The following is a 23,915-nucleotide window of genomic DNA, read 5'->3' on the forward strand; positions in this document are numbered from 1 at the left end:
TCTTTCATTCCCAAAAGGAGTCATCAGTCCCCTGAGTGGGTGGTGATTGCTGAGGCAGGGAAGTGGTTGCCCCCACCTTCACTCAGGTACACTGATGTGTTTCATTCCCTCCCAGTGTGAGAGCTGCCTGGGCTGCGTGCTGCTGGGAGTGCCTGAGCTGGGCCTTTTTCTACTGTGTTCCTGCAGGTTGTCTGCTGGGGTGGGCTGGGGCTTCATCCAGGGCTGATCCTTCCGAAGGAGGTGGAACAGCCGTGTCTTAACTTAGTCAGAATACAGTATTGGGGAAATGACTTTTTTTAAGTGAAATTCGATAATGGTTTGGACCTGCCTGCTGACGTCTGGCGTACGAATGATTGCAAGCAGGGCTTTAATTTCACAAGCACCAAGGAGTTGTGCATGTGAGATTCAAACAAGTGTGAGGTGACTATTATTTTCTATAGCATTTGTTTGTTCCTGACCACACGGTTTGTACACAACAGCTGCTGAAAGAAACAGGTGTAGCCTGTCGGAAGGCCTCTACTGCCAGTACCTTTGGTACAGCTGAGTGAAAACCCCTTTCACTCCTTTCCTCAGCAGTGCAGCAAAAAGACCTGCACAGGAAGAAGCTATGGCATCGGAGGAGCCCAGCAACTGTTCCCTTGCAGACCAAACCAGCTGGGAGTTCCTTAACCTACTGAATATGCTGGGGATCCAGAACGGAGAGCTGCTGGTGATGGAGATGAAGGATGTCCATGTGAGAGCCCCCTCAGTGCTGCTGGATTTTGCTCAGGACCTGTTCAGTGCAGGCAGAGGGAGGACTGAACTACAGCAGATAGAGGAAAAAGAGGAGGAGAAAGAGGTTCAACCGCATCTGGTTTTTATGGTTTGGCAAGCCACCACTTTGAAGCAGCTCATGCAGTGGGATTATCTGGATGAGACCCTCTTTAACATAAGGAGCCTGTTCCCATGCACGCCTGCTGTGCTGGTGCTGGTGGTGATCCATTCGGGCCCCCAGGAGGAGCTGTCCCGGGCGGTGGAAGCGCTCAGGAGGATGCAGTGTCTGTTGGATGGTGCTTTCCAGCAGCTGGTGGTGGAGGCAGCGGTCTACAAGGCAGGCCAGCCCAACGGCATCCTGGAGGTCAAGAGGGCTGCATGTAGAGCACTAAAAGAAGTCTTTAACTATCAAGGTATCCTGGGATGTAGCTAAACAGGGGCAAGGGGTAAAGAGAGGCTCTCTGGGAACAGAACCACAAACTTGGGTAGGAATGAGGAGGGTCTGAGAAGCAGGAAGGACCAACATAGAATCATTAAGGTCGGAAAAGACCTCTGAGATGATCTCATCCAGCCATCCCCCAAACACCAATATTACCCATTAACCACGTCCCTCAGGTCATTGTCTCCATGGCTCCTGAACACCTCCAGGGATAGAGACCATCTCGAGCTGCCTGTGCCAGAGCACCGCTTCCTGATAGCTGACCTGTGTGGTGCTCAGTGGTGCTCAGTGACCAGGTTCAGATGCAGGAGGGAAGATAAACTGGAATTTAAATTAAGGGACTGAGCGCTGGGCTGGAAGAGTCTGAACCCATATAGTGTTAACTTCCACGTGTGACTGCTGGCTCTCACTGCTGGCAGCAGCGTGGGTCCTGCTCTGCTCCTACCGTGTGTGCTTCCTCCCACAGATGTCAGATCACCGGATCCCATCTCTGCTCGTCCGGATCAAACCAGACCCCAGCAGTGGATCACTGTCCTCAGCCTGAGCGTGTGCCACGTGAGGTATCACCGATCACTTGCGACTGAATTCCTGTAGGCAGCAGGATTCAGCAGGTTGGCTTTCGTGCTGTTCACCCAAATGTCTCTGTAGAAATATTTCCCTCGTGGTGCTTTGCTCGTCCTGCTCCAGTGGTGCAGCGTGTGATGTCTCAGCTGCCAGAAGGGGACGCTGCTCCCTCAGCTTGATGCCGGCCTTGCTCCAAAGCCCTTTGTTGCATCAGCTGGGCAGGCAATCTACCCTAGCAGAAATCCCTGAGTTTCTGCTTTCTTGCTTTGCTGCATAGTTCCCAACAGCACAAAGCTGACATTCCCCTGGCTTCTCTGCAGTCACAGGCGGTGGGTGAGCAAAGTTTGCTACTGGCTCTGACTTGTTGGCCAGAAGGCTGCAAACAGAGATAAAGGTCCCTCTCCTGCCGTGCTGCTGTTTGCCATCAGCGCGTTGGTCTTTCCCAAGCTACTCCTGCATGCCAGAGTAGTTGAAGGGTCAAGGACAAGCTGTCTGAGCGGATGGATGTGTGCAGACCTTCCCACCTGCCCTGCTGGAAGGGCTGGGGATGGGCTCACACCGGAGTCCATCAGCAATGGGGGGTCTTGGCTGGGGGCACTGTGGGAGCGGTGGTTGGTTTTGGTCTCTAGCAGCAGTGAGCCCTATAAAAGCTCAGCTCACTTCTTGCTGTCTGTTTCTGGGCAGGGCAAGGCACTGTGGTTTGCTGTTTTTTTTCTCTTAAGGCTTCATAAAGATGACCTTAATTTTCTTTCCTTTTCTTATTTTTTCAGCTCTTGTATCCACCTAAAATCATAACTGTTATGGAGAGAATTATTAAAGCCTTGTCTTTTCACCTCTGAGCTGCAAAGCGCCAAGCACCGCGTGCCATACAAACTGCTGCAGAACACACAGCTTTGTGCAGAGCAGGGCAGGTTTGCAGATGTCCCCGAAGGAAAGGATCCTCCAAGGGATATTTTGAGTGTGGGTTCTTTCCGTGGTGATGTGGTGCATCGTGCCTACATGCCAGGACAAAGTGCAAGCACACCTTGGGGCGGTCGCGCTGTGTGCCAGGAAGGCACCTTGCCAGCTGTCCGAATGTAGGCTCTCTTGGGCTCCCCAGGCAGCCCTGCAGGCACTGCCTGACGTCTCTCACCAGTTGTGTGGCTTTCCATTGCTGTAAGTGGAGGTGGGCTTGGAGAACTGGGAGGAAGAGTTTGAAGGGCTGTGATGAGACACTGAGGACTGTCAAAAACTGGCACAAAAGTCCTTTCTCTTACCCTCTCTCTTTAGACGAGGTGAATTGTGATGAATCATCTCCTAGGGGGCCCGATCCAATGGGTCTGTGGTCTTGCTGACAGCACCGTGTCTCTGTACCAAGCACTCTCTGTTCCTCTTTTTGAGGCCCAAAATGAGCAGATCTTTGCTCTTAGCAGGTGCAGGCACGTGCAAGAAGTGCAATTGCCCTCATTTAGGCCAAGCTGTTGATTTGCTGCCAGCACATCTGTTGGGTCGCAGTGTGAAGGCAAAGGGCGGAGCAGCAGGACCTGGACATACAGCCAGGTCTGCATTCAGGTACCTGCTGTGCTCCAACATCACTCTGTGGTCTCTGCACACACTGCTGGGCTGGTGCTGCCTCTGCCCCACTGCGCTGTATCCCTTTAAGCAACACAGAGGAAGATAAAGGTGTGTTTGCTGTGAGGTCCCTCCTCTGTTAATGAGTAAGGAAATGTAAACGAGCTTGTTTGGGTATCGTGGGTGACGTTCACCTCTCCGAGCAGCCCTCGCTGGCAGTGGTGCATGTGTACCCAAAATTAACAACACAATTGCAGTGACCGTGAAGAACAGCTCCATCCATTCCCAAATATTAGTTTTTGGATGAGCTTACCAGCAGTTTAAGCACCAGAGCAATGGGAAGCAGTGCTTGTTCAGGGCATGGGCAGCAGGAAAGGCCCCTTACTGAGCAAGATTCTTGTAAATGCAAAATCTGGGTGATGTAGAAGCCACGACTGGCTGTTGGGTGGTGTCAGGCTGGAGCCCTGCTGTGCTGACAGCTGCTCTCGGGGTTACTGCTGTGCAGGAGCATGGGATCCTCTGCCAGCAGACCCTGATCTTTGGAAGAGGACCCTAATCTCGCTGTTTATCTCCCCCGACTTGATGACCAGCACTAGTCAATGAGTAAGGTCCTTTTGTTAAGAGCCAGAGAGGCTGTCTGAAACCCTCGCCCCGACTGTCTGACCCAATAGTGCTGGTGTGGGGATGTGTTTGCTGAGCCTGTTGTAACTGGGACACACATTCTCCTGGCTTAAAGCTGTTGGCACACAGTGACCTTCCCGGACTGCCCCTCCTGATACCCGTGGTCAGGGGGATGGGGCTCTGAGCACCTGATGGAGCTGTAGGCGTCCCTGTTCATTGCAGGGAGTTGAACCAGATGGCCTTTAAAGGGTCCTTGCAACTCCAATGCATCTATGTTGTCCCCTAGAGGAGCCTGCAAGGGCAGTGCTGCTGTTGGCACCTTTGAGCTGTTCCCATCCCTCCAGATTCACACAAGGCGTTAAACGTGTGGGGAATCTCATACAGAGTGGAGGAAACATTTACCATTGCTGTCGGGGCTTCCTGCTTCACCTGACAGCTGTGCCAACCCCTTGGCAGCGCCAGGGCCGGGCGTAGCACGAGTCCATCGGTACCGGAACCCGGGAGATGCTTTGGGGTCGGGGCGGGTACCGGGGCCGCGGGGGGCGGTGCCGGGGGCGGTGCGGAGCTCCTCGCAGGGGACGCGGCGGCGGCGGCGGCGGGGGATGGAGGCGGCGGAGCTGCGGGAGCTGCGGGCGTTGGTGGAGCGGGCGGGCGGGCGGCGGGCGGTGCTGCTGGTGGCCGAGGTGGCGGCGGATGGCGCTCCGGTGGCGGCCACGTTGGCGTCGTTCGCCCGCGAGCTGCTGGGCGACGAGGCTCCTCCGGGGCAGGGGGTGGAGCCGGGATGCCGCTCCCGGTCCCGATGCCGGCGGCGGACGCTGAGGGCTCGGCTGCTGCTGGTGCTGTGCCGCGGAGGAACGGCGCGGGGCCGCGGGAGCCGTGCGAGGCTGCGGGAGGTGGTGCGGGACGTGCGGGGCCGTTTGCCCCCGGGGCCGCCGCCCGCCGTCGTCGGCGTTCTTCTGCCCGGTGGGAACGGGGAGGACGCGGCGGTGTTGGACGCGACGCTGCGGAGGCACTTCCAGGCGGCGGGCACCGTGCAGGCGGCGCGTTACAGCCCCGGGAGCCCCGCAGCGCTGCGAGAGTGCCGCACCGCCGCCTGCCGAGCTCTGCGGGCCGCCCTGCAGCACCCCGCAGGTATCGGGGGTTGGGGGAATCGGACGGGGGGGAGGGGGCTGGCATGAATCGGACACGCGTTGACCTCCCTGGTCCGGCCCGCTGCTCCCGGCAGGTGCTGCCCCATCCCGGTGGGATCCTTCCCATCCTAGAGGGATTTTTCCCACAGAAAAGTGCCCCATCTCGGTGAGATCCGGCCTTTCCCCACGGGATTTTCCTCCTCCCGGGGAGAAGTGTCCTGTCTCAGTGGGATCTGGCTTCTTACAATGGGATTTGTCCTGTTTTCCGGTGGGATCGTTCCTCCTTCTGTAAGATCTGCTTCACTTCTGCGGGATTTGCACCACACCAGGGAGATCTGCCCCTCCCCGGGGAGTTCCTGCTGTCCCCAGTGGGATCCATTTCATGCACTGGGATCTGAGCCTTCCCAGCGGGCTCTGCCCCTTCCCCGTGGGGTTCCACCTGGATGGGCCATGGGTTGGGAAGTGGGGATGCGGCAGGCAACAGCTTTAACACGGTGCTTAGGATGCACGTTCAGGTGCTGATGGATGGGCATTCTGGGGTGCAGCCCTGGCCGCAGAGGGCAGGCAGGTTCTGCAGGAGGAAGATGTTGGCATTGGCTTCACACAAGTCCGAACAATAACAAGTGGGCACTTGGTTCTAAAACCACATGCATCTGTTGGCGGCCAGGTGAGCAGCATGAGGAACAGCACTTGATGTAGAGAGAAGGGTGAGTGGTGTTTACCTGCGAGCTCAGGATGCAGCCCCAAGAATCAGGTGCTTCTTCCCATCAGCTCAGTCCAGAATCTTGGATCTGAGCATTCGAGGGCTTTGAGACCAGCAGGACCCATTGCATTTTCCTGCAAGGGTGTGAGGCTGCATTCTGCCCACCCTTTGTGCCAATGCATTCATGTTCTCCATTCCAGCTTCCCTCATGCAGCCTTTTCTTTTCTTCACATACTTCCTGCTGCAAGAATTTCTTCTGGCAGTGTCCCAGTGCATCCCCCAGTTCTGGGTACAGCGGCTGCAGGAGCAGGGAAGCATCCCTGCATGCACAACCTTTTCCTGCCTTTGTGACTCGCTGGCACTTGCCTCAGTGCATCAATCTTTGGGGTTATCTGTGGATTTGTCCTTCACGCCGGTGCAGGTGTGGAGTGCAGTGGAGAAAGAGGAGCAGTAAGGCAGAGCGGTGCTATGCGGGCAGCCCACTGGCTTTACAAGCACTGTGGGTAGGAGGACTCGGCGTGTTGCTCACCAGGACTCTGCTGGTGCTCTGAGTCACAGAAGCATCCCATGAGCTGTGTCTGTAATGACAGCCCCTCCTCAGCTGCAGGGTTCAACCTGATGTAGGATCAGTTTCTTTCCATGCCCCTGTGAGCCGTGTGCTCCAAAATGCCTGTGTGACCCTTCCGTGCCCATCTGAGAGCTGGGGATGCGGCAGTGCCAGCCCATGGGACAGCATGAGCTTCTCTGCAGCCTGGGCTCATTGTGTTTCCATTCTGGCCCTTGCAAAGGGTTTGTGCCAGGCTGCTCCCCGCTGTGTCCCCACTGTGAGCAGGGGATGTGTTGGTGGCTGGAGGTTTGGAGCTGTCAGACAGCAGGAAATGCTGCTACCTTGAGCCCTTTGGTGTTGCAGTAAGAGGAAGGACTCTGAAGTGGTTTATTGTTTGCCATTGGGAGATAAGATCTCCTAGGAGGTGAAAGGCCCTGTGGCATTTGGATGGGGATGCTGAGCCATTGGAGACAATATAATAAGCTGCTGCAGTGCTTTGCTATAGCGACGTGAAAGCTTGCAGTAACTTGCCTCGACCTCTGTTGTCCTCTAGATGAATTTCCAGGGCAACAGCATGATTTCAGGCCACGATGAGTGTTTCCAGGAGCTGCCCCATGCTTTCGCAGGGTGGTGGGTTTAGCTGTGAGGAGTTGGGCTGGTGGGAGCTGGGGGAGCAGTGCCTCTGAACTGCAGTGCTGTCCTAAATGCTTCTGTGCTTCATCCAGAGGAGGAGAAAGAGAGGGAGAGGTGGAGGCTGCCTGCCTTCCTGCAGTGCATCTCTTGGAGCCGGAGGAGCCGGAGAAAAGGCCACGTGTCGAAAGCTGCAAACAATGTTTATGAAGGTATGCCCAGCTCCTTTGCACACACTCTGATTGCTGGAGGCTCCTCACTGACCCCCTGGTGGTCCATATGCTCCCACCCTTTTCTGGGGGCCTCCTGATGCTGTTTCCATCTCCAGACAGCTCTTCCTGGCCCAGCTTTGGCCAGAACCCAAAGACAGCCAATGTTCACCTAAATAAAAACATGCTGGGTTCAGTGCCTGGGAGCACTGCTGGGCACTGACACAACTGTGCATCCACACGGTGAGTTGGAAGCATCACCCCAACCCTACGTGCTGTGTTCTGCTGGAAGCTCATTCCCAAACCATTGACAAGAGTGGGAGGGCAGTCAGCCCAGGGCTCCAATTCAAAGCAGGTAGTGAAGCCTCAGACCTGTGCAGCTTGTTTGGAGGCTGCTGAGACTGCAGGGCTCTATGGAGCCACCACTCTTTTGCTTGTGGGTCACCTCCGTGTGTTAAAGGGATGTAGAGTCTGTAAAGCAAAATGAGAATGAATTACCAAAATAAAAGCAACCCTAAAAAACACCTGTGTTTAGGTGTTATCTACCAGCTCTGTGCTTTATGTCTGTCGTGCTTTAAGCTGCACTTTGCATGAGGAAGGGTTTCCCACATCACTGCAGCCTGACCTCTCTCTGCTCTTTACAGACGACCTGCAGGACCCCCAGGAGGTGGCTCTGACCAGTCTGTCTCCCAATGGAAGCTACGAAGATGCTGCTGGAGGTGTGGGCACCTAAAGCTGTGGGCACCTGATGTCATCCCTGTCCTGGTCCTGCCTGGCTGGTGTGGAGCAGTGGGAGGAGGAGCTGCGTGTGCCCACTCGCCCTCAGAGAGCCCACAGATTTCACCAAGGTTTTCTGTGGCTGCCAACAGCCTCTGAGCTCCACGACAGAACCACCCCCTGCCCGTGGGGCTGTGCTGGTGGACACTGGGCTTGGGAGGAGCCCTTTGGGAATGTATCCTCCATCCTGGGCAAGGTGATGCGGGGACTTGAGCTTCCATCTGCCTGAACAGAGGGGAATGCGCAAAGCTCCCCGCTGAGATTGCTAGAGATGGCTTCCCAGGCAAACAGATTCTGCTGCCTTATTTCTCTGCTTTATTGCTTTATTTTGAAGCTGCCAACCTCTCTCTGATCTGAGGGGGGAAAAAAAACAAATAGACAAATAATGCAGCGGCATGAAGACTGCAATGGGTCTGAGTATGAAGTCCTGTATCTACCAGCCAGCTAGAAAGCTTGGATAAGTGAATAACACGAAGAAACGCAGCTGCGGACAGCAAGTATAACACAAAAGATACTGATGTTCCTGTCAGCTGCAGCTGAGGGCGGTTCTGAGGGCAGGATGTGTCCGTCTGTCCCACGGTGGGGCTCTAGGCTGGCTGACGCTGCCATGCAGGGAGGCAGCACTGTGGTGTGCACGGTGTGAGGTGAGCTACGGCTCAGGTCGGTCACTCCTGGCTCATCTCCACAGCTGTGGCGGCAGCTCCCGGCTGTGTTTCCCTTCAGTGTGACGGGGCTGCCTAAGGAACGGATAGAGATGTTCGAACATCGCCTATATAAGCAGTTCTGACCCTTCCAGGCCATCTGGTCCAGCTCCCTGCCCCGAACAGGGACACCCACGGCTCCATCCTGCCTGCCCTTGGGGGGGGCACCAGCACCTCTATGCAACCCGACCCAGTGCCAGCTCCCGCCCAACGGCGCCGTTCTGCCCTATGGAGCAGCAGCGCCCTCCTGCAGGGCCCGCCGTGTGCCGGCCTGACCGCTGCCACCTGCAGCCTCCTTCCCCACAGCGAAGTGCTGCGCTGGGTTCTGCACACCGCAGTGCTTTCCGAATGGAAGGGCACAGTTCTTCCACACGCTGGCTGTAATCAATAAACACACTCGATTTCTCGCCTGGCACTCGCTTCTTATTTATGTTATTATTATTATGTTTCAGTGTATCACATCGCGGCGGGCTCGTGGCGCTCACACCGCACGCTGCCCAACTCCCGCCTGATTCCCCACGGCTTTTCGAGCAGGCGATCGCCGTGGCCACCTTTGCTCGGCATCAAAGAGGCCCAGCCGGAAGGGGGCCTCGACAGCACTTCCGGGCCGGGCGGCGGTGGAGCGGCAGAGGTGCGGAGCGGATTCCGGTGGCGGCGCGGTTGGGCCGAAGCGGAGCGCAGCGGAGCGGGCGCTACTTCCCTCCGCGGGCCGGGCGGGCGGCACCATGATCACCTCTGCCGGTGAGGGAGCGGCGCGGGGCCGTGCTGCCCGCCGGGGTTTCGCTGAGTCAGGGCCGTGACTGGGCACCGCCGCAGGCCGCGGGGCCGCCGGTCGGAGGTCCCGGTGGGGCGGCCCGAAATGGGGCCTTCCCCTCTCCGGCCGGGTCAGTCGTGGCCGCGGTCTCTGCGCGGCTCGAAGGCCACGAGCGGCGATTTAAGGCCGAGCCGTCAGAGGCCTCTCGTCGTTTGGGAGGGCTGCAGTCTGCAGGCGGTGCTGTCTGTGGGCTCGTCATGTTTGAAGTCCTGCTGTCGTTGTGCAGGAATTCGTTTTGAAGGAGTTTAATAGGGGGAAAATGGAAGATTGAAGATTAGTGAGATCGCCGTTACCGGGAGGTGTGGGAGCACGGGGGTCAAAGCAAACTGCTGCTTTGGAGCGGAGTTACAGGAGCAGCAAGGAGCTCCGTGCTGCACCTGCAGGGCCCTTTGGTTCGCCTTCAGTTGCTGCTGACAGATACAGGGACAGCTCCTGGTCCAACATCTGACAATAGAGTTTCCACGTTTTGCAGGCAAAGTGAGGAACTTTCTGTCAGAAATCTTACCATCGCACCTGAGTCATTAGAGCTCTGCATGTACCTCGGTCCTACTGCTGCACTTCATACTCAGTGCAGAGATCAGATCAGTCATCTCTTTCTTCTTTTTAGTTTTGGCTGACAACTGCCTTATCTCAGCAGACTGACCAGCTCCAGGCCTCCAGTTGGCCTTTTTCAGTTGTGGTTCCTAAGACCTCTGTGTTGTTGCTCAGCTCTGAACACCCCAGTTTGCTGCTATAGCAGGGTGCCTAGCGCCGGACACTGGTTGTGTGTGGATGTCTCTGTGCCAAACAGAGGGAAGGATTGTCTCCTGTGTCTGCCAGGAAACAACTCTTGCACATCTCACAGTTTGTACAGGTATTCTGGAGCAGCACCAGGGCTCTTAATAAAGCTGAGAGAGATGATGTTTCTTAGCCATGAGAATGTTTTAACACAATCATTATGACCCTTGGGGAAATTGCTAATAAACAGTCAGCAAAGTAGTGATGGAGCTGGAAGCCACAGCCAGATTCTGAGTTCTTGCTCCAAACTCCTGAGACAGGAGTTGGACTCGATGATCCTTACGGGTCCCTTCCAACTCAGTGCATTCTATGATTCTATTCTATGTTTTCCTATAGGAAGGATCATTTTTCATGAGGAGTGTGCCTTTCCAATTATAGAATCTGAGCTGTTTTATTTATTGTACAAACTTGGATCTGGTCTTGGAATTTTAATATGAAAGATTTTACCAGCATTCCAGCAACAGCTTCCTTTCCTCTTCTTTTGTTTTTGAACTAAATGATGCATTCACATCTAAAGCAGTCCAGAACTGACTGTGGTCTTGTTTTGTAGCTGGAATTATCTCTCTTCTGGATGAAGAAGAGCCGCAGCTCAAGGTAAGGGGCTCAGTTTGGCAAAAAAGTCATGTCAAATGCATTGCTTTTGAGCCTTATGTCAGAAATGCTTGGATCTCAGTAACTGTAATGCTCAGCCAGTAACAGGTGGGCTGCAAGTCGCATCCAGCCTGAAAGCAAGGACGAAACATAACAGATGGCAAACTTCCTTGTTTTGAATATGGATCAGACTGGAGCTTTACTGAAACCTCTGCTTTTCTAATCGTAGTAGGACTCTGTTGCTTAAACATGTACCAGAAACTGCATTTTGACTGTGTAAAATTCAAAGCTGCAGAGCTGTTAGCATAATTGCAGGCATATGAAATAATAATCACAGAGTTTTCTCTTGAAAGAAAGTTACATTAGTCATAAGAGAAGATAACAGCAGCAGGAACTCTGCAGCCCACGGAGTTTGGAATCCACAGGACAACACCAAACACCCAAAGTGATGATGTATTGTTGATGCTCTCTGGTTGTTTGAGCACAGTTAATGTATATCCTTTTAGGAAGGAGGGATGCATCTTGTAATGAAAGCAATCTCCTGAATGTTTTGCTTTAAAACAGACATAAATGGTGATAGATTTGAATTAGCCCTGCTTTGTTCTGAATTGGTTGGAAGTGGGCTGTTTATAGCCTGCATATCATTCATCTGGTAAAGCACAGTGTCCAAGTTAATTAATAGCGTTGGCTGGTGTCAACCATAGGCTAGAGTTCTTTGTGCTACGTTAAGGTTGCCACAGACCCTTTGAAAACTGTGCATTTTAAGGAGTTTGGGCTGCCAGTTGTTTTAGCCAGGCAGACCTCACAGAGAGACCATGAGAAGGAGCATCAGGCTCCTCTGCCTCAAATAGTGCAGCCATTTCTTTGCAAAAGAGCCGCAAAGACCAGCCAGTGTTTTCAGAGCTCTTTAAAAGCAGAACTTGCTGTTTGAGTGGATCAATTCTTATCATGTTAGTACTACATCACAAAGCATTTTTTGATGAGGAAAGGTAACAAATGCGTTCTTTATGTAATATAACTTTTTATTATTATTATTACCTCTAGGAGTTTGCTCTTCACAAGCTGAATGCTGTTGTCAATGACTTTTGGGCGGAAATCTCCGAGTCAGTGGACAAAATGTAAGAAAAAGTACTTATTACTGCAGGGTGTGCTGCTTTAAGAGAAAATGATATAGCAAGTGCATGTAGTTCTCCTTGCCTGGTGGTGGCTATAGGGTCTAGCCTCATACTTCCTGGAAAGCATTAATTTTAAAGGAGCGTGGTGTTGAAGGTGTAGTCCCAAAGATGAAAGTTCGGTCAGTCTGTCATGTGGCCTTTAAGAGAACTGAGCACAAAGATGATGCCCTTCCCTCTCTTCTTTTCAGTGAAGTTCTCTATGAAGATGAGGGCTTCCGGAGCCGGCAGTTTGCTGCCTTGGTTGCTTCCAAGGTGTTTTACCACTTGGGAGCTTTTGAGGAATCGTTGAACTATGCCCTGGGAGCAGGTGACCTCTTCAACGTCAACGACAACTCGGAATATGTGGAAACGATCATTGGTAAACAACTGCTGCTGCCAAAGAGAAGCCTTTGTGTTACCGGGATGTTTAGAGATCTCCCTTGCTTTAGCTGTTTTTCTCCGTATTCCTCTCATTGTGTTCAAACTGTTACTGCTGCTAATTTTACTCAGTTTATTTTTGTCTTGTTTTCCCATCCATGTTGAGATCCCATAGTAGAGCTGACTTAGAACTTATGGCAGTCTTTTCCTACTTCTAATGAAGGCAATCCCCTCAATGTTTTGCTTCAAAACAGCAACTTTTTACTATTCCTACAGTTTCCTACTCTTCCTACTATTGTTCCACTGCAAGTTCCTAACAGCAAAATTACTTTGTATCTTTTCCCTTCTCTCATTTTTGTTCTCATGTTGTCAATGTCAGCAGAGCTTTGGGAATAATCATCTAATGAAAACAGCTGCTCACCTTGTTTTCCAACCTATGTGAAAACTGTAAACCTGTAGTAATCTGACATCTTTTCCTCTATATTTATTTAATATCATTCCAGCAAAATGTATCGACCACTATACCAAGCAGTGTGTGGAGAATGCAGAGCTGCCAGAAGGGGAGAAGAAACCTGTTGATGAAAGGCTAGAAGGCATAGTGAACAAAATGTTCCAGCGGTGCTTGGATGACCACAAGTACAAGCAGGCAATTGGCATTGCTCTGGAGACACGCAGGCTGGACATCTTTGAGAAAACCATCCTCGAATCGGTATAAGCTTTTTCTGAAATACGAAGCTGTGAGGTTTTGTGTGCGCATGTTTTGCTCTGCTGTTTTGAAATGGAAAGGAGGTAGATTTGTCCTGATTTATGAATCTTGTTTTGGCAGTTCAAACCCAAACTTTGTGTCCCTGAATTTCATTTCAGAACGATGTTCCTGGGATGCTGGCCTACAGCTTGAAGCTCTGTATGTCTCTGATGCAGAACAAACAGTTTCGTAATAAAGTCTTGAGAGTTCTAGTTAAAATCTACATGAATCTGGAGAAGCCAGATTTCATCAACGTGTGCCAGGTAAACTTCTCAGAGTGCTGTTTAAAGATGACTCAAAAGTTGTTATTCTTTATAGATGTCAAATCAAATACATCTAGCAGTGTTTCATTTCTGACCATTTAAATGAAAGGTCTTTTTCTGATTGCATGATTCAAATATAAATCATAATGAACACGAGGAAAGAGATGTAAATACTCTACACGCGGTCAACAGATGAGGAATTATCCAGCTGTATTAATATGCCATCTACACATGACTTCGGAGTGCCTTGCCTGTTGCATTTGTGCTGAAACAGCCCTCCAAAATGACTGATATTCCATGTGCTTTGGAAATTCTTTTTATCAACCTCCAGAGATAAAGCTGCATAAATAGGAAGGCCTGAATCACGTGTCTTGAGCTTATCAGACTTGGTCTCATTTTGAAACTAACCTGTAAGAATTCTGTAGATTCTTACTGTCTGCTTTCTCTGAAAAGATATTCCATGGCAGCAGCATTTGAAGCCACATTCCATTTTCTCTGTTGCCTTACGTGGTATTACTTTTTCATTCTGAGATATATCGTGTCTTATTCTGATTTTTTTTCTTTTCTGTTTCTCTTCCTCACCCTCAGTGCCTGATATTCTTGGATGACCCACAGGCTGTAAGCGACATCTTGGAAAAACTAGTGAAGGAAGATAACCTCCTGATGGCTTATCAGATTTGCTTTGACCTGTATGAAAGTGCTAGTCAGCAGTTCTTGTCTTCTGTGATCCAAAATCTTCGCACTGTTGGAACTCCTATTGCCTCTGTGCCTGGATCCACCAACACAGGCACTGTCCCTGGGTCAGAGAAAGACAGGTGAGGGCACTGGCTTGAGAAGAGACCTAGCTGTTCAGTTACAGTTTTGCTCTCCTAGAGTCTTCTGTCATGGAGAGCCATGCACAGAACAAGTTATTGAGTTACTCTATTTAAGCCAGGGTAATAGACAAAACGTGGTATTTGCTCGGGGTGAAATGGAATGTTGCCACTGAATGAGTTCAGTGTTTGAAAAAATGCAGTTTCTTTGCAGTTTAGACAAGCAGGGTGCACTGCGTGTTTCATGTAGCTCAGCTAATGGGCAGTAGTGCATTAAGCTGTAGTGTGAGTTGCTGAGGAATGCTCTGATGCTGTGTGCTCTTGGCAGAAACTGGTGGAGTTAAGGGGCAGCTGCGAGCAAAAGGCACCTTGCAGTCACACACAGGTCTGGCTTGCCATACTTGTTTGTGGGGAGAGCAAGCTCAGAGGTGATGCTGTAATATTATATATCCTTTTGTACTTCCAGCAAAAAGAGCTAGCTCAAATGCATTGAGTTTTATTCTAGTCCTAAACCTAAAACATGTTCAGTGGATATTAACTCTGAAAAGCCCTTGGTAATTAAAAAAACACCTGAAATTGGCACCAGTAATCCCTCACTATCTTTTTATTTTACTTTCTGACTACTTAAAAGTGATTGACCTGCATTATTTTGTTTTAAACTTCTGTTTATAGAGAGTTAGCTCTCCAGGTTAAGGCTGCTGCCCAGCAAGGGTGCACTGTGGAGGAAGTTTGTGTTCCAATAACTGTTTTGTTTCCAGAGCTGTTATGACAGTACACAACCTGATTCTTCTCCCATCTTTGCCAGTGTGTGATGGAAAATGCTGCCTAAGTCAAGGCTGGCTGAGTGTAAGGGTTGATGCAGCTGTGAGGAACTGGTCCTAACTGAATCAATAATACAGGTGTAGAGAAGTTATTCTCTCTTCTTCCCTATTTGAATAAAAACCAAGGTGCAAAATAATACATAAATCAACTTGACAAGCATGAGGAGAAGGTGCTAACAACAGCTTAATACCTCATTTACGTGCCAACACTAGAGTTTATACTGATAGTGATGAGTTCAAGGCCTTTGGGTGGGGATATAATTACCCTGGCTGTCTAGTAGTTGACAATATTTTTTCACTTGTTTCGGCCTGTCCATTCACTATAAGCATCTCTGTTCTTGTCTCTCTAATGAAGTTAGAGGGTGGGAATTTCCAGGCCCTTGTCTTCTAGTACTCTGACAACTGAACTGTAGAGGAATTTGCTTCTCAGCAGCAACCTCCAGATATTGTCCTTGTCTGTTATAGTCACATTATTTCCAGTTATCATCTCTAAATCCTGAACTACTATATTGAGTAATGTTTAGCCGTTATTACAGAGCTTGGCTGGTTACAAGCGCTGAACTGGGTTTCATTTTTGGATTTTTATCTTTATTTAGTGATGCTATGGAAGCAGAAGAGAAGCCAGGAAGCGCCTGTGCGGGGAAGTCAGCAGAAATTGTGAGTGCCATTTCCAAGAACGTGCCTTGCTTAATTGTTCTTGTGTGTTTGAATCTGTGGGGTTTTTGGATTGGTTTGACTAATGCAAAATGGGGTTTCGCTTCTGTTTTGCCTGGAGTCAAGCTGACAGAAAGCCTCTGAGGACCAGGTAACTGGAAGAGTCCAGCATTTCAGATACTGAAAGCTGGAGGAATTTTCAGATTGAATTACTTGGTCCAAAAATTGGAACAGAAGCAGAAAGACTTGCCTTATGCCTTTGCTTTTTGTTGCAATAACGAACTCCTGGAAGAAAGGGCCTGAAATTTGACTCCTGCTGAGAGCCGTTCCTGATAAATTAGCTAATTAACCAGCTGGATGTTTTATTCTTGTGAAATCCAGGTGAACCTTAGCTGCTAAATTAATTTGCTTTGGGTGTTTTTCTCCTTTTTTGAAATCCAGCTGCAGTTTTGGCCAGGTAGTGCTGATACCCTACAGGAATGGGAGAAGGGGATGCTAATAAAAACATCAAGTTTCTTTTCCATAAGGGGAGATTCTTCCGTCTAGCATGGTGACATCCTCCTTTTATTTCTCCTTATATTCTGGAGTGAAATTTCTTGCTGCCTCTGAGGAACCTGTGCTCTTGTGCACTAAAGGTGTCTCAGATCAATTTCTGCTGAGTTGGCATTGCTGTCTGTGCCAGGGGATAAGTACATAAAAATGGTTTTTGTGGCCGGAAATTCTTGAGCTTAATCTTCCACAGTTCAGAATGATAAGTACAAAGGAATAATTGAGAGGATTAGTTCAAGGGCTGAACTACTTTCCTTTTGCTGTTCTCTGACCAGCTAATAGGGCCAGAGAGCAGCAGTGTACTTTTCATCATTCTCAAAAGGTACTTCATTCAGGACTTAAATTGTGGGAACTGCCACAGTGGGGAAGAAGGAGGCATTCTCAAAGGGCTTTGGAAGATAAATGCATTAGGAATCATAGTTCTGCCAGCTTCTATTCTAAATAAAGTCTTTAGCTCAAAAGAAGGTCAGTAGGATGGGGTAAAGTGTTGTGGTTTGTTGGTTCTTTTTAATAAAACTTCCATGAAAATGCAGGTTCATATTTATAACAGTGGTTGCCTCTTGCAGGAGACACGTCTTATCTGTAAGAACAAACATGGTAGCTTGCAGAAAATCAGATGTCACTAATAGCTCTCACTTTCAATTAAAGCACACATCTCCTTTCATCGATTCTCTTCTCCCGCCTTCACTCTTGCGCACAAAGGATCTGGTTTATCTGAGAGTTGGTGTTGTCCTTTTAGCAATGTCCTTCAGTCCCAAACAGAGTCAGATTTTGGAATATGGTGTTGGGAATATGCCAGAGTGGGTTTTCATGAACTGTGTTTTGTTTCTTTGTATTCGAAGAACCCAGAACCCAAGGACCAGATCTCAAAAATGATTAAAATTTTAAGTGGGGAAATGGCTATTGAGTTACATCTGCAATTTTTAATACGAAACAACAATACAGACCTCATGATCCTCAAAAACACAAAGGTAAGAGGCTTTGTAAATCTAGTTGTCTTGGATTTGTGTGATTCATTGTCTTACTTGTAACTTATAACAGCAGCGAGGTCAATACAAAAGCTTACTGTCTTAGCATGAGCTCACTCTCTTTTGAAGACCCAAATCTGTTTTGTTTGGACTATGTTAACATTTAAAACTAGAACTTGTGAGGCAAGGGAAGAGCTGATAGCACCTGAAAAGGCCATATAATAAAATCATTTCAAATTCAGCTGCTGTGACCTAATGATGACTGGCTGTTGTTGATGTGTTGCTTCATTCTGATAACTGGTAAGAGAAACTGGTCTCCGTTTTGTTAGAGAATGAGATCAACCACCTCACCCTCCAGCTGGTACTGTGCAAGCACTTGCTGGGGAGAGAGGGAGTCAACAAGGACTATAGATTACAGCGTTTTGGTGTCTTGGATTGGTTTGTAAGATCATGCTTTCAGCTTGACATTAAATAAATCCTTGAGTGCTTGGAGATAATTCTACATTGAAGATAGACTGATAAAACACTTGAAAACGTCAGCAGTGCACGCTCTGCCACTCTTGCTTTGGGAAACCAGAGGTGGGGTGCTTCAGTTAAGCAGCAATCAAGGCAATTGTGCCTCTGACAGACTCCTAGAAAGGGTAGATTTGCACTGGAAAGATGGACTGAGGGTGTATTAGAATGTATTGAGTCTATGGTCTGACTCTGACTGAAGGGAGATTGCTGGTTACATTGAGCCTAATTACAACCCATATTTCTAATGTACTGGCAAACATATGAAGTGACTGAGGGCATGTCATCTGCTGGCTGGTGATACTGTGATTGTTTTTGTTCTTTCAGGATGCGGTACGGAATTCCGTGTGTCACACAGCAACAGTTATAGCAAACTCCTTTATGCACTGTGGTACAACCAGTGACCAGTTCCTGAGGTAAATCTGTGGCAAGGAAAAGCAGTGTCAGGGGTGGTTTGAACAACATTGTTGCCCTACTTCACATGATAGTTCCCAAAGAGTGTCTGCAAAACTCTGGGCTTAGAATAAGAAAGGGTCTGGAAACTAATGTGGAGGTAGGAGGAAGAAGTGAGAATTGATTAGTTTTTTTTCTGTCCTCACAAATTGGCTTTATTTGAACAGTTACTGCGTGAGCAGCTCAGAGGCTGGAGATCTGGAATTTCTGTTCTCTCTGTATGGAGAGAAATTGGAAGTTTTCTGAGCTGGTGATATATCTTTTCTGGTAGAGGCTGATTTGGGTTACTGTGGGAAGAGAAATATCAGGACTGACCTTATCCAGGAATTGAGGAAAGCCCCAGAAACTGAGCAAGCTTTTCCCACAGAACTAATAGGCTGCATATTGATCGGTTGTTCTCCATCCTTCACTGAAATCACTGGTATCTACAAGTTTGACCAATACTAGCCAAGAATCAGGGCTGATGAAGGGGGAGAGAGGTACAAAGTGCAATTATGATTGGCCTTCTTGCTTTTTGGAGCTACTTTCTCTTTTGAAAGCAATGTTAGGTGCTAAGTTACGTTGTTTACAGGCTGAAGAATGGATGGTGTGTAAAACTTTGTCTAACATGTCTGTTTTTGTCTTGCAGAGACAATTTGGAGTGGCTGGCCAGGGCCACTAATTGGGCTAAGTTTACTGCTACTGCCAGCTTGGGTGTTATACACAAGGTAGTGATGCATGCATTCATTTATTCCTCTCTGTTCAGTAGGACTGGTTTACTTGTGAACACTGAAAATGCTCAAGTGGGGGCTCAAAATGATGCCTGTAATTCTGTGTACAGCTTAACTGATGCATCTCACTTATGCCTTTTCCCTGGTGGGTGGAACATCTGTCAGGGATGCTGGGTGGGAGGAGTCTCTTGCTGGGTGGATAGATTTAAATACCCCTGTCACTTATAAAGCTGTTTTGAAATAATTAGAAGTCTTTGCAGTGGTTTTATGTGTTTTGATCCTCATTGAAGTGCTATAGTGAATGAATCAGTGTAGTTTCTAGCTAAGATTTGTCCTGATGTAGATGAGTGATCAAGTGGTTGCAGATTCTTGTACTGGGGTGAATAAAATCTCAGAGCAGAAGGATTCTTTGCACTCAAAGGCTGATTTATTTTATTTTATTTTATTTTATTTTATTTTATTTTATTTTATTTTATTTTATTTTATTTTATTTTATTTTATTTTATTTTATTTTATTTTATTTTATTTTATTTTATTTTTTTAAAGAAAGTAATGACTTGTTTAAATACAGCAAAATGTTTGTATCTGCTGTTTTCACCTTTCACTTCTCATTGCTTTCCCTTGGTGCTGGACACTGGACATGCAGGGACATGAGAAAGAAGCACTCCAGCTAATGGCAACATACCTACCCAAGGACACCTCTCCAGGCTCAGCGTACCAGGAGGGTGGAGGCCTCTATGCCTTGGGTCTCATTCATGCAAACCACGGTGGTGACATCATTGACTATTTGCTGAACCAGCTGAAGAATGCCAGTAATGATGTATGTATTCAGTAATTAACCTGTTTTGTTGGGAATACTTAGAATGGTGCCAGCTGATTTAAAAGTGGGGCAGTTAGAAGTAAGAAAGAATGTGACAGCAGTGATCTTGTGTGGGTTTTAATAACCTTTTGCTTACAGTTTAGATTAGATTTTTAGGAAGTTCTTATGTGTATGACAGTGAATCTTTCTTCATTTCTCTTACCAATTAATTATTTACTTTGCACTGCTACTAGACCTTCACTATTCAACTTTGTTTATGGCCTAGTTGTCAAATGAGTAAGCCATGGAACCCTGTACATTTATTGCTTCTTACACACACACACAGACACACAAAAAAGCTTTACTTCAATACTTAATGATGAAAGATCACCTTTTCAGTTGGAATCAATTAATGCTTTTCTTAGTGTGTTTCTGTATTCTCTTCTGAGAAATTCAGACTGCATCTTTGAAAGTTCTATAAATGAATCCCATTCATCTTACTGTAAATGCAGTGCCTTTCCTATATCTTTTGTAAAACAACAGAAGAGGAAAGCAGTTCAAGTGGGTACTGATTTAACTTGTAATTTAAATGCTGTTATTAGGTGGCAGTGTTTATGCACGGTACAGCTTTATGGTACTGCCTAAGTCACCCAGTGGGGGGGAAAGAGCTACTAGAAGGTCTCATGGAAGGCTTCTAATACTCACTTATTAGCTTTGAAATGCCATTTTAAATTTAGCTTCATCTTTCAATGGAGTAACTGCCTTATGAGGTAAAAGTAACTTTTTTTTAACAGGTCAGGAGATCACTGTGAGTGTTTTGTTGCTAAAAGTTTGCAGGTTTATACTGATGGAAAGATGTTTATTTCAGCTGAAGCCACACTGTTACTGTTTAATGGTGACTTAACTTGTATACGTTTCTCTGTAGATTGTCCGACACGGTGGCAGCTTGGGTTTGGGTCTGGCTGCCATGGGGACAGCACGTCAGGATGTGTATGATTTACTGAAAACAAATCTGTACCAGGATGATGCAGTGACAGGTAAATGTTCAGCTTTCAGAGCAGATAACCACCTGAGGCCTTAGCACACCTGTTTTTCTCCAGGTTTCCTGTTAGTAACATAGGCCACTTGTAGGTTGCCTTAGTTGCATTTTGTTAATGAACCTTTGCCTGATCAGCATGGTTCTTTAGTTATGTTGCCCTAATGGTCAGAGGTCCCATCAAGACTGATCTGTGGCACTGTACCAACTATTAGTAAGATATGGTAGCTCTTTAGAACAAAGTAAGAGGTTGTTTATTCTTAGCTTTATTGTATGCTTATATACATATAGTGTAAGCCACATGCCTTAACTTTTGCTGAGAAACAGGCTTAAAGAAGCTTGTGGGGACTGGTGATCACAGGAAAATGATCTCAGCATCTGTTGGCCCGAGAAAGAGTAATTTGGACTCAAAGCGGAAGGTCACCTAGTTTTGTGACTATTGGGTTAGTGACTAGTGGGTTATCTTTGCAGGTGTGCATGCTCATGAATACTGGGGTTGCTGGGCATGGTGCCCTTAAAGTGATCTCTTGGCTTCTGTCCTGTGTTATTCTCTAGATGTAATATTTGCTGCTTTTTAGAAGCTGTTTGCTTAGTTTTGCTCTTCTGTGCTGTGCAGGTGAGGCAGCTGGCCTGGCACTGGGACTGGTTATGTTGGGCTCTAAAAATGCTCAGGCCATTGAGGACATGGTTGGCTACGCGCAGGAAACCCAACATGAGAAGATTTTGCGAGGTCTTGCTGTTGGAATTGCTCTGGTCATGTATGGGAGGATGGAAGAGGCAGATGCTCTCATTGAGAGTCTTTGCAGAGATAAGGTGAGTTTAACTGTGTCAGGTCACTTTGTTACACAGATAACCCTCCTGTCTTTCTCTGAAGTCTCAAGCTGTAGTGGGCTAGTTGTTTTGTTCCCGGAAGTTCTTGTGTAGATTTGAAGTTGATCGGTTTCATGTGTTGCTTCATCCTGATAAAAGAAGATAAAACAACAGTCTTGGTCTTATATTTCCTTATCTGATACTTAGCTTTCGTAACAGAGTGAGCAGCAAGGGAGCAGAAGGGGGTGTAGAGGTTAAAACAGATAGGACTGACTGTAGGTAGGTAATGCTTGGCCTGTTCAAAAGCAGATAGTGAACAAGAAGCAGAGTAACACATATGCCTGATACTCCCTAGCATCCTATATCGTAGCTTTAGAAATTGTCCTATTACTGATCCACAAGAAACAGGAAAGCATTGAGGCTGTCTGCTTGTAGCTATCAAGTGTAAGAGTGGAACAGATCTGTATTTGGAATAACCAAGTCCCTAATTGGGTAGAGCTAAATATTGATGTTTTCTTTTCCAGGATCCAATTCTCCGTCGTTCTGGCATGTATACAGTTGCTATGGCATACTGTGGCTCAGGGAACAACAAGGCTATCAGACGCCTGCTACATGTGGCTGTAAGTACTGTGATCTTACTTTATGATAAGAGAGTAAGCCTATCACTTTGACAGGTTTTGTGTCTGTAGTGCTGCTGTTCTGGACCTAATCAGAGAATGCAAAGTGATAGAAGCTTTCTTTAGCAAGATGAATGGAAATAGCAGGGTCTTCTGACTTTAGGATAAATAGAGTTTCAGCAAGAGAACCTTGTATCACAAAAAAGAAATCTTGTAAAAGCAAAACATGATTCTAAAAATGGTTGTAAGTTTGCAGTGAACAGCCTGCATAGTGATGGGGAGGGTGGACAAAAAAAAAGCAACTTAGGCCGTAAGAGGTGGGGTCTTCCTTCCCTTCAATAAGTTTGCAAGCAGAGTACATGAAACAGAATGAAGCTCATTCAACTGGGGTTTAGTGTGATTGTTACTTCCTTTCTGTATGCATCCATCTTCCCAATTCACTGGTGTGCCTGACGACTGCTCCAAAATGTTGCAGAGTCCTTGGGTATTTCTTTTTTGTTCTGAATATACTGTTTAATGCTTTGCAGGTCAGTGATGTGAATGATGATGTGAGGCGTGCAGCTGTTGAATCGCTTGGTTTCATTCTGTTCAGGTACTGTATCTTCCTCAGTCACTTCCACAGCTTTTGATTTGGTGTCTGCTGTTCTTTTTCACACACGGATTTTGTGGTGCACTGCTGCTAACATTAAAGAACTCAATTCCTTGCTGAGTGGATGTTAGAAAGTCAAAAAAAATAACAACAGAGAATAAAACCTCAATCAGAACTACGAACATTCAACAGACACTTAATGAGCCTTTTTGTGGGTTTCCGGCCTTTTAGCTTCATCTAACTATTCAGACAATTAAGTTGACAAACAGAATGAAAAATTAATATTGGCAAGATTGAGAGTTAATTAAAAATTAAATATACAACGCTTGTACCAGACCCCATAAAAGCTGTGCTACTCAGACAAATGTCTTGTTGCTAAAACATTCCTGGAGATGGCAATTGGTGAGATTGACTTGAAGAAGGATGTCAAGATGGCCTGTATTTTCTTGGTTTTTAAGTGTCTGCTGTTAAACCCTGACACATTACTGGAGTTACGCTGTGGTAATGGAAGCCCACCACAAAATAGTTCCTGTGTTTGCTTTGGTAGTCTGAAGTGAACTCTGTGACTGTACTGGTATTTTATAGTAGTGTTCTGCAGTTCTCCAAGTAGGAAGATGGGTAGGTTTTGGATTTTTAACTGTGTTCTTTGTGCGTGTGTCTTTCTGGGGAATGTGTTTATTGTCATGGTGGTTTTTTAATCACTGGGGAAATTGGAAAGCTCCCCAGAAACTCATTAACTCTGTTAATGCAGGAATTTGCAGTCTGAGCACTGAGCCAAGCAGTAGCCTTTCAGCAAGTCTGAGAGGAAGAGGTGCATACCTGGCCCCAGGACTGTAATATTCAATGGATATTTTCTAAAATCTTTGCTCGCATCCTCTGTGCATTAGTGGCAGTCTGTAAATACATCTTATAGCAAGACACTAAGAGATGCTGAAAGCTGATATACGGAAAGTAGGTTATTAATGTCACCAGTCAATTCGTCTTTAACCAAGTTCTTTCTCACACAGAAGTTACCCTGCTCCATTGATTTGTCTGAAGCAAATTGTGATTGTGGTCAGCAGGGGTCAGCAGTCATCTCTCAAGAGCTTCTGCCCAGTTGCTTTCCTAGGCACAGATCATTCCTTGCTTCATAGTGATCTGTGTCTCTCCTGTAGCCAAAGGACCTGTTAAACTGGCTTCTGCATTGGTGTACAGGAGGAAAATTGCACACAGGCTTTCCATAGTTGCTGGCATCTTT

At 47.5% G+C, this 23,915-nt stretch overlaps 2 protein-coding genes across 3 annotated transcripts in view; both read left to right on the forward strand.

The window, feature by feature from the left end:
* Positions 1–4,514: 4,514 nt before the first annotated feature.
* On the forward strand, positions 4,515–9,039 carry C9H2orf72 (chromosome 9 C2orf72 homolog). Its single transcript, XM_072344483.1, has 3 exons — positions 4,515–5,059; positions 7,034–7,150; positions 7,792–9,039. Exons 1-3 carry the CDS (start codon positions 4,531–4,533, stop codon positions 7,878–7,880), a joined length of 735 nt encoding a protein of 244 aa, XP_072200584.1. The 5' UTR covers positions 4,515–4,530; the 3' UTR covers positions 7,881–9,039.
* A 171-nt stretch (positions 9,040–9,210) lies between these two features.
* Positions 9,211–23,915, forward strand: part of PSMD1 (proteasome 26S subunit, non-ATPase 1) — a 59,354-nt gene continuing 44,649 nt past the window's right edge. For both annotated transcript variants that reach the window (XM_072344552.1, XM_072344553.1), the window contains exons 1-16: positions 9,211–9,366; positions 10,767–10,810; positions 11,852–11,925; positions 12,171–12,340; positions 12,843–13,048; positions 13,204–13,347; positions 13,936–14,162; positions 15,577–15,637; positions 17,026–17,154; positions 17,992–18,080; positions 18,746–18,824; positions 19,474–19,647; positions 20,552–20,663; positions 21,279–21,475; positions 21,997–22,092; positions 22,617–22,681. In XM_072344552.1, the coding sequence (XP_072200653.1) occupies positions 9,351–9,366; positions 10,767–10,810; positions 11,852–11,925; positions 12,171–12,340; positions 12,843–13,048; positions 13,204–13,347; positions 13,936–14,162; positions 15,577–15,637; positions 17,026–17,154; positions 17,992–18,080; positions 18,746–18,824; positions 19,474–19,647; positions 20,552–20,663; positions 21,279–21,475; positions 21,997–22,092; positions 22,617–22,681 (1,883 nt within the window). In that variant the 5' untranslated portion in view covers positions 9,211–9,350. The remainder of the gene's footprint in view (positions 9,367–10,766; positions 10,811–11,851; positions 11,926–12,170; positions 12,341–12,842; positions 13,049–13,203; positions 13,348–13,935; positions 14,163–15,576; positions 15,638–17,025; positions 17,155–17,991; positions 18,081–18,745; positions 18,825–19,473; positions 19,648–20,551; positions 20,664–21,278; positions 21,476–21,996; positions 22,093–22,616; positions 22,682–23,915) is intronic.

This window comes from Excalfactoria chinensis, chromosome 9, assembly GCF_039878825.1.
Source record: "Excalfactoria chinensis isolate bCotChi1 chromosome 9, bCotChi1.hap2, whole genome shotgun sequence".
NCBI classification, from domain to species: domain Eukaryota; kingdom Metazoa; phylum Chordata; class Aves; order Galliformes; family Phasianidae; genus Excalfactoria; species Excalfactoria chinensis.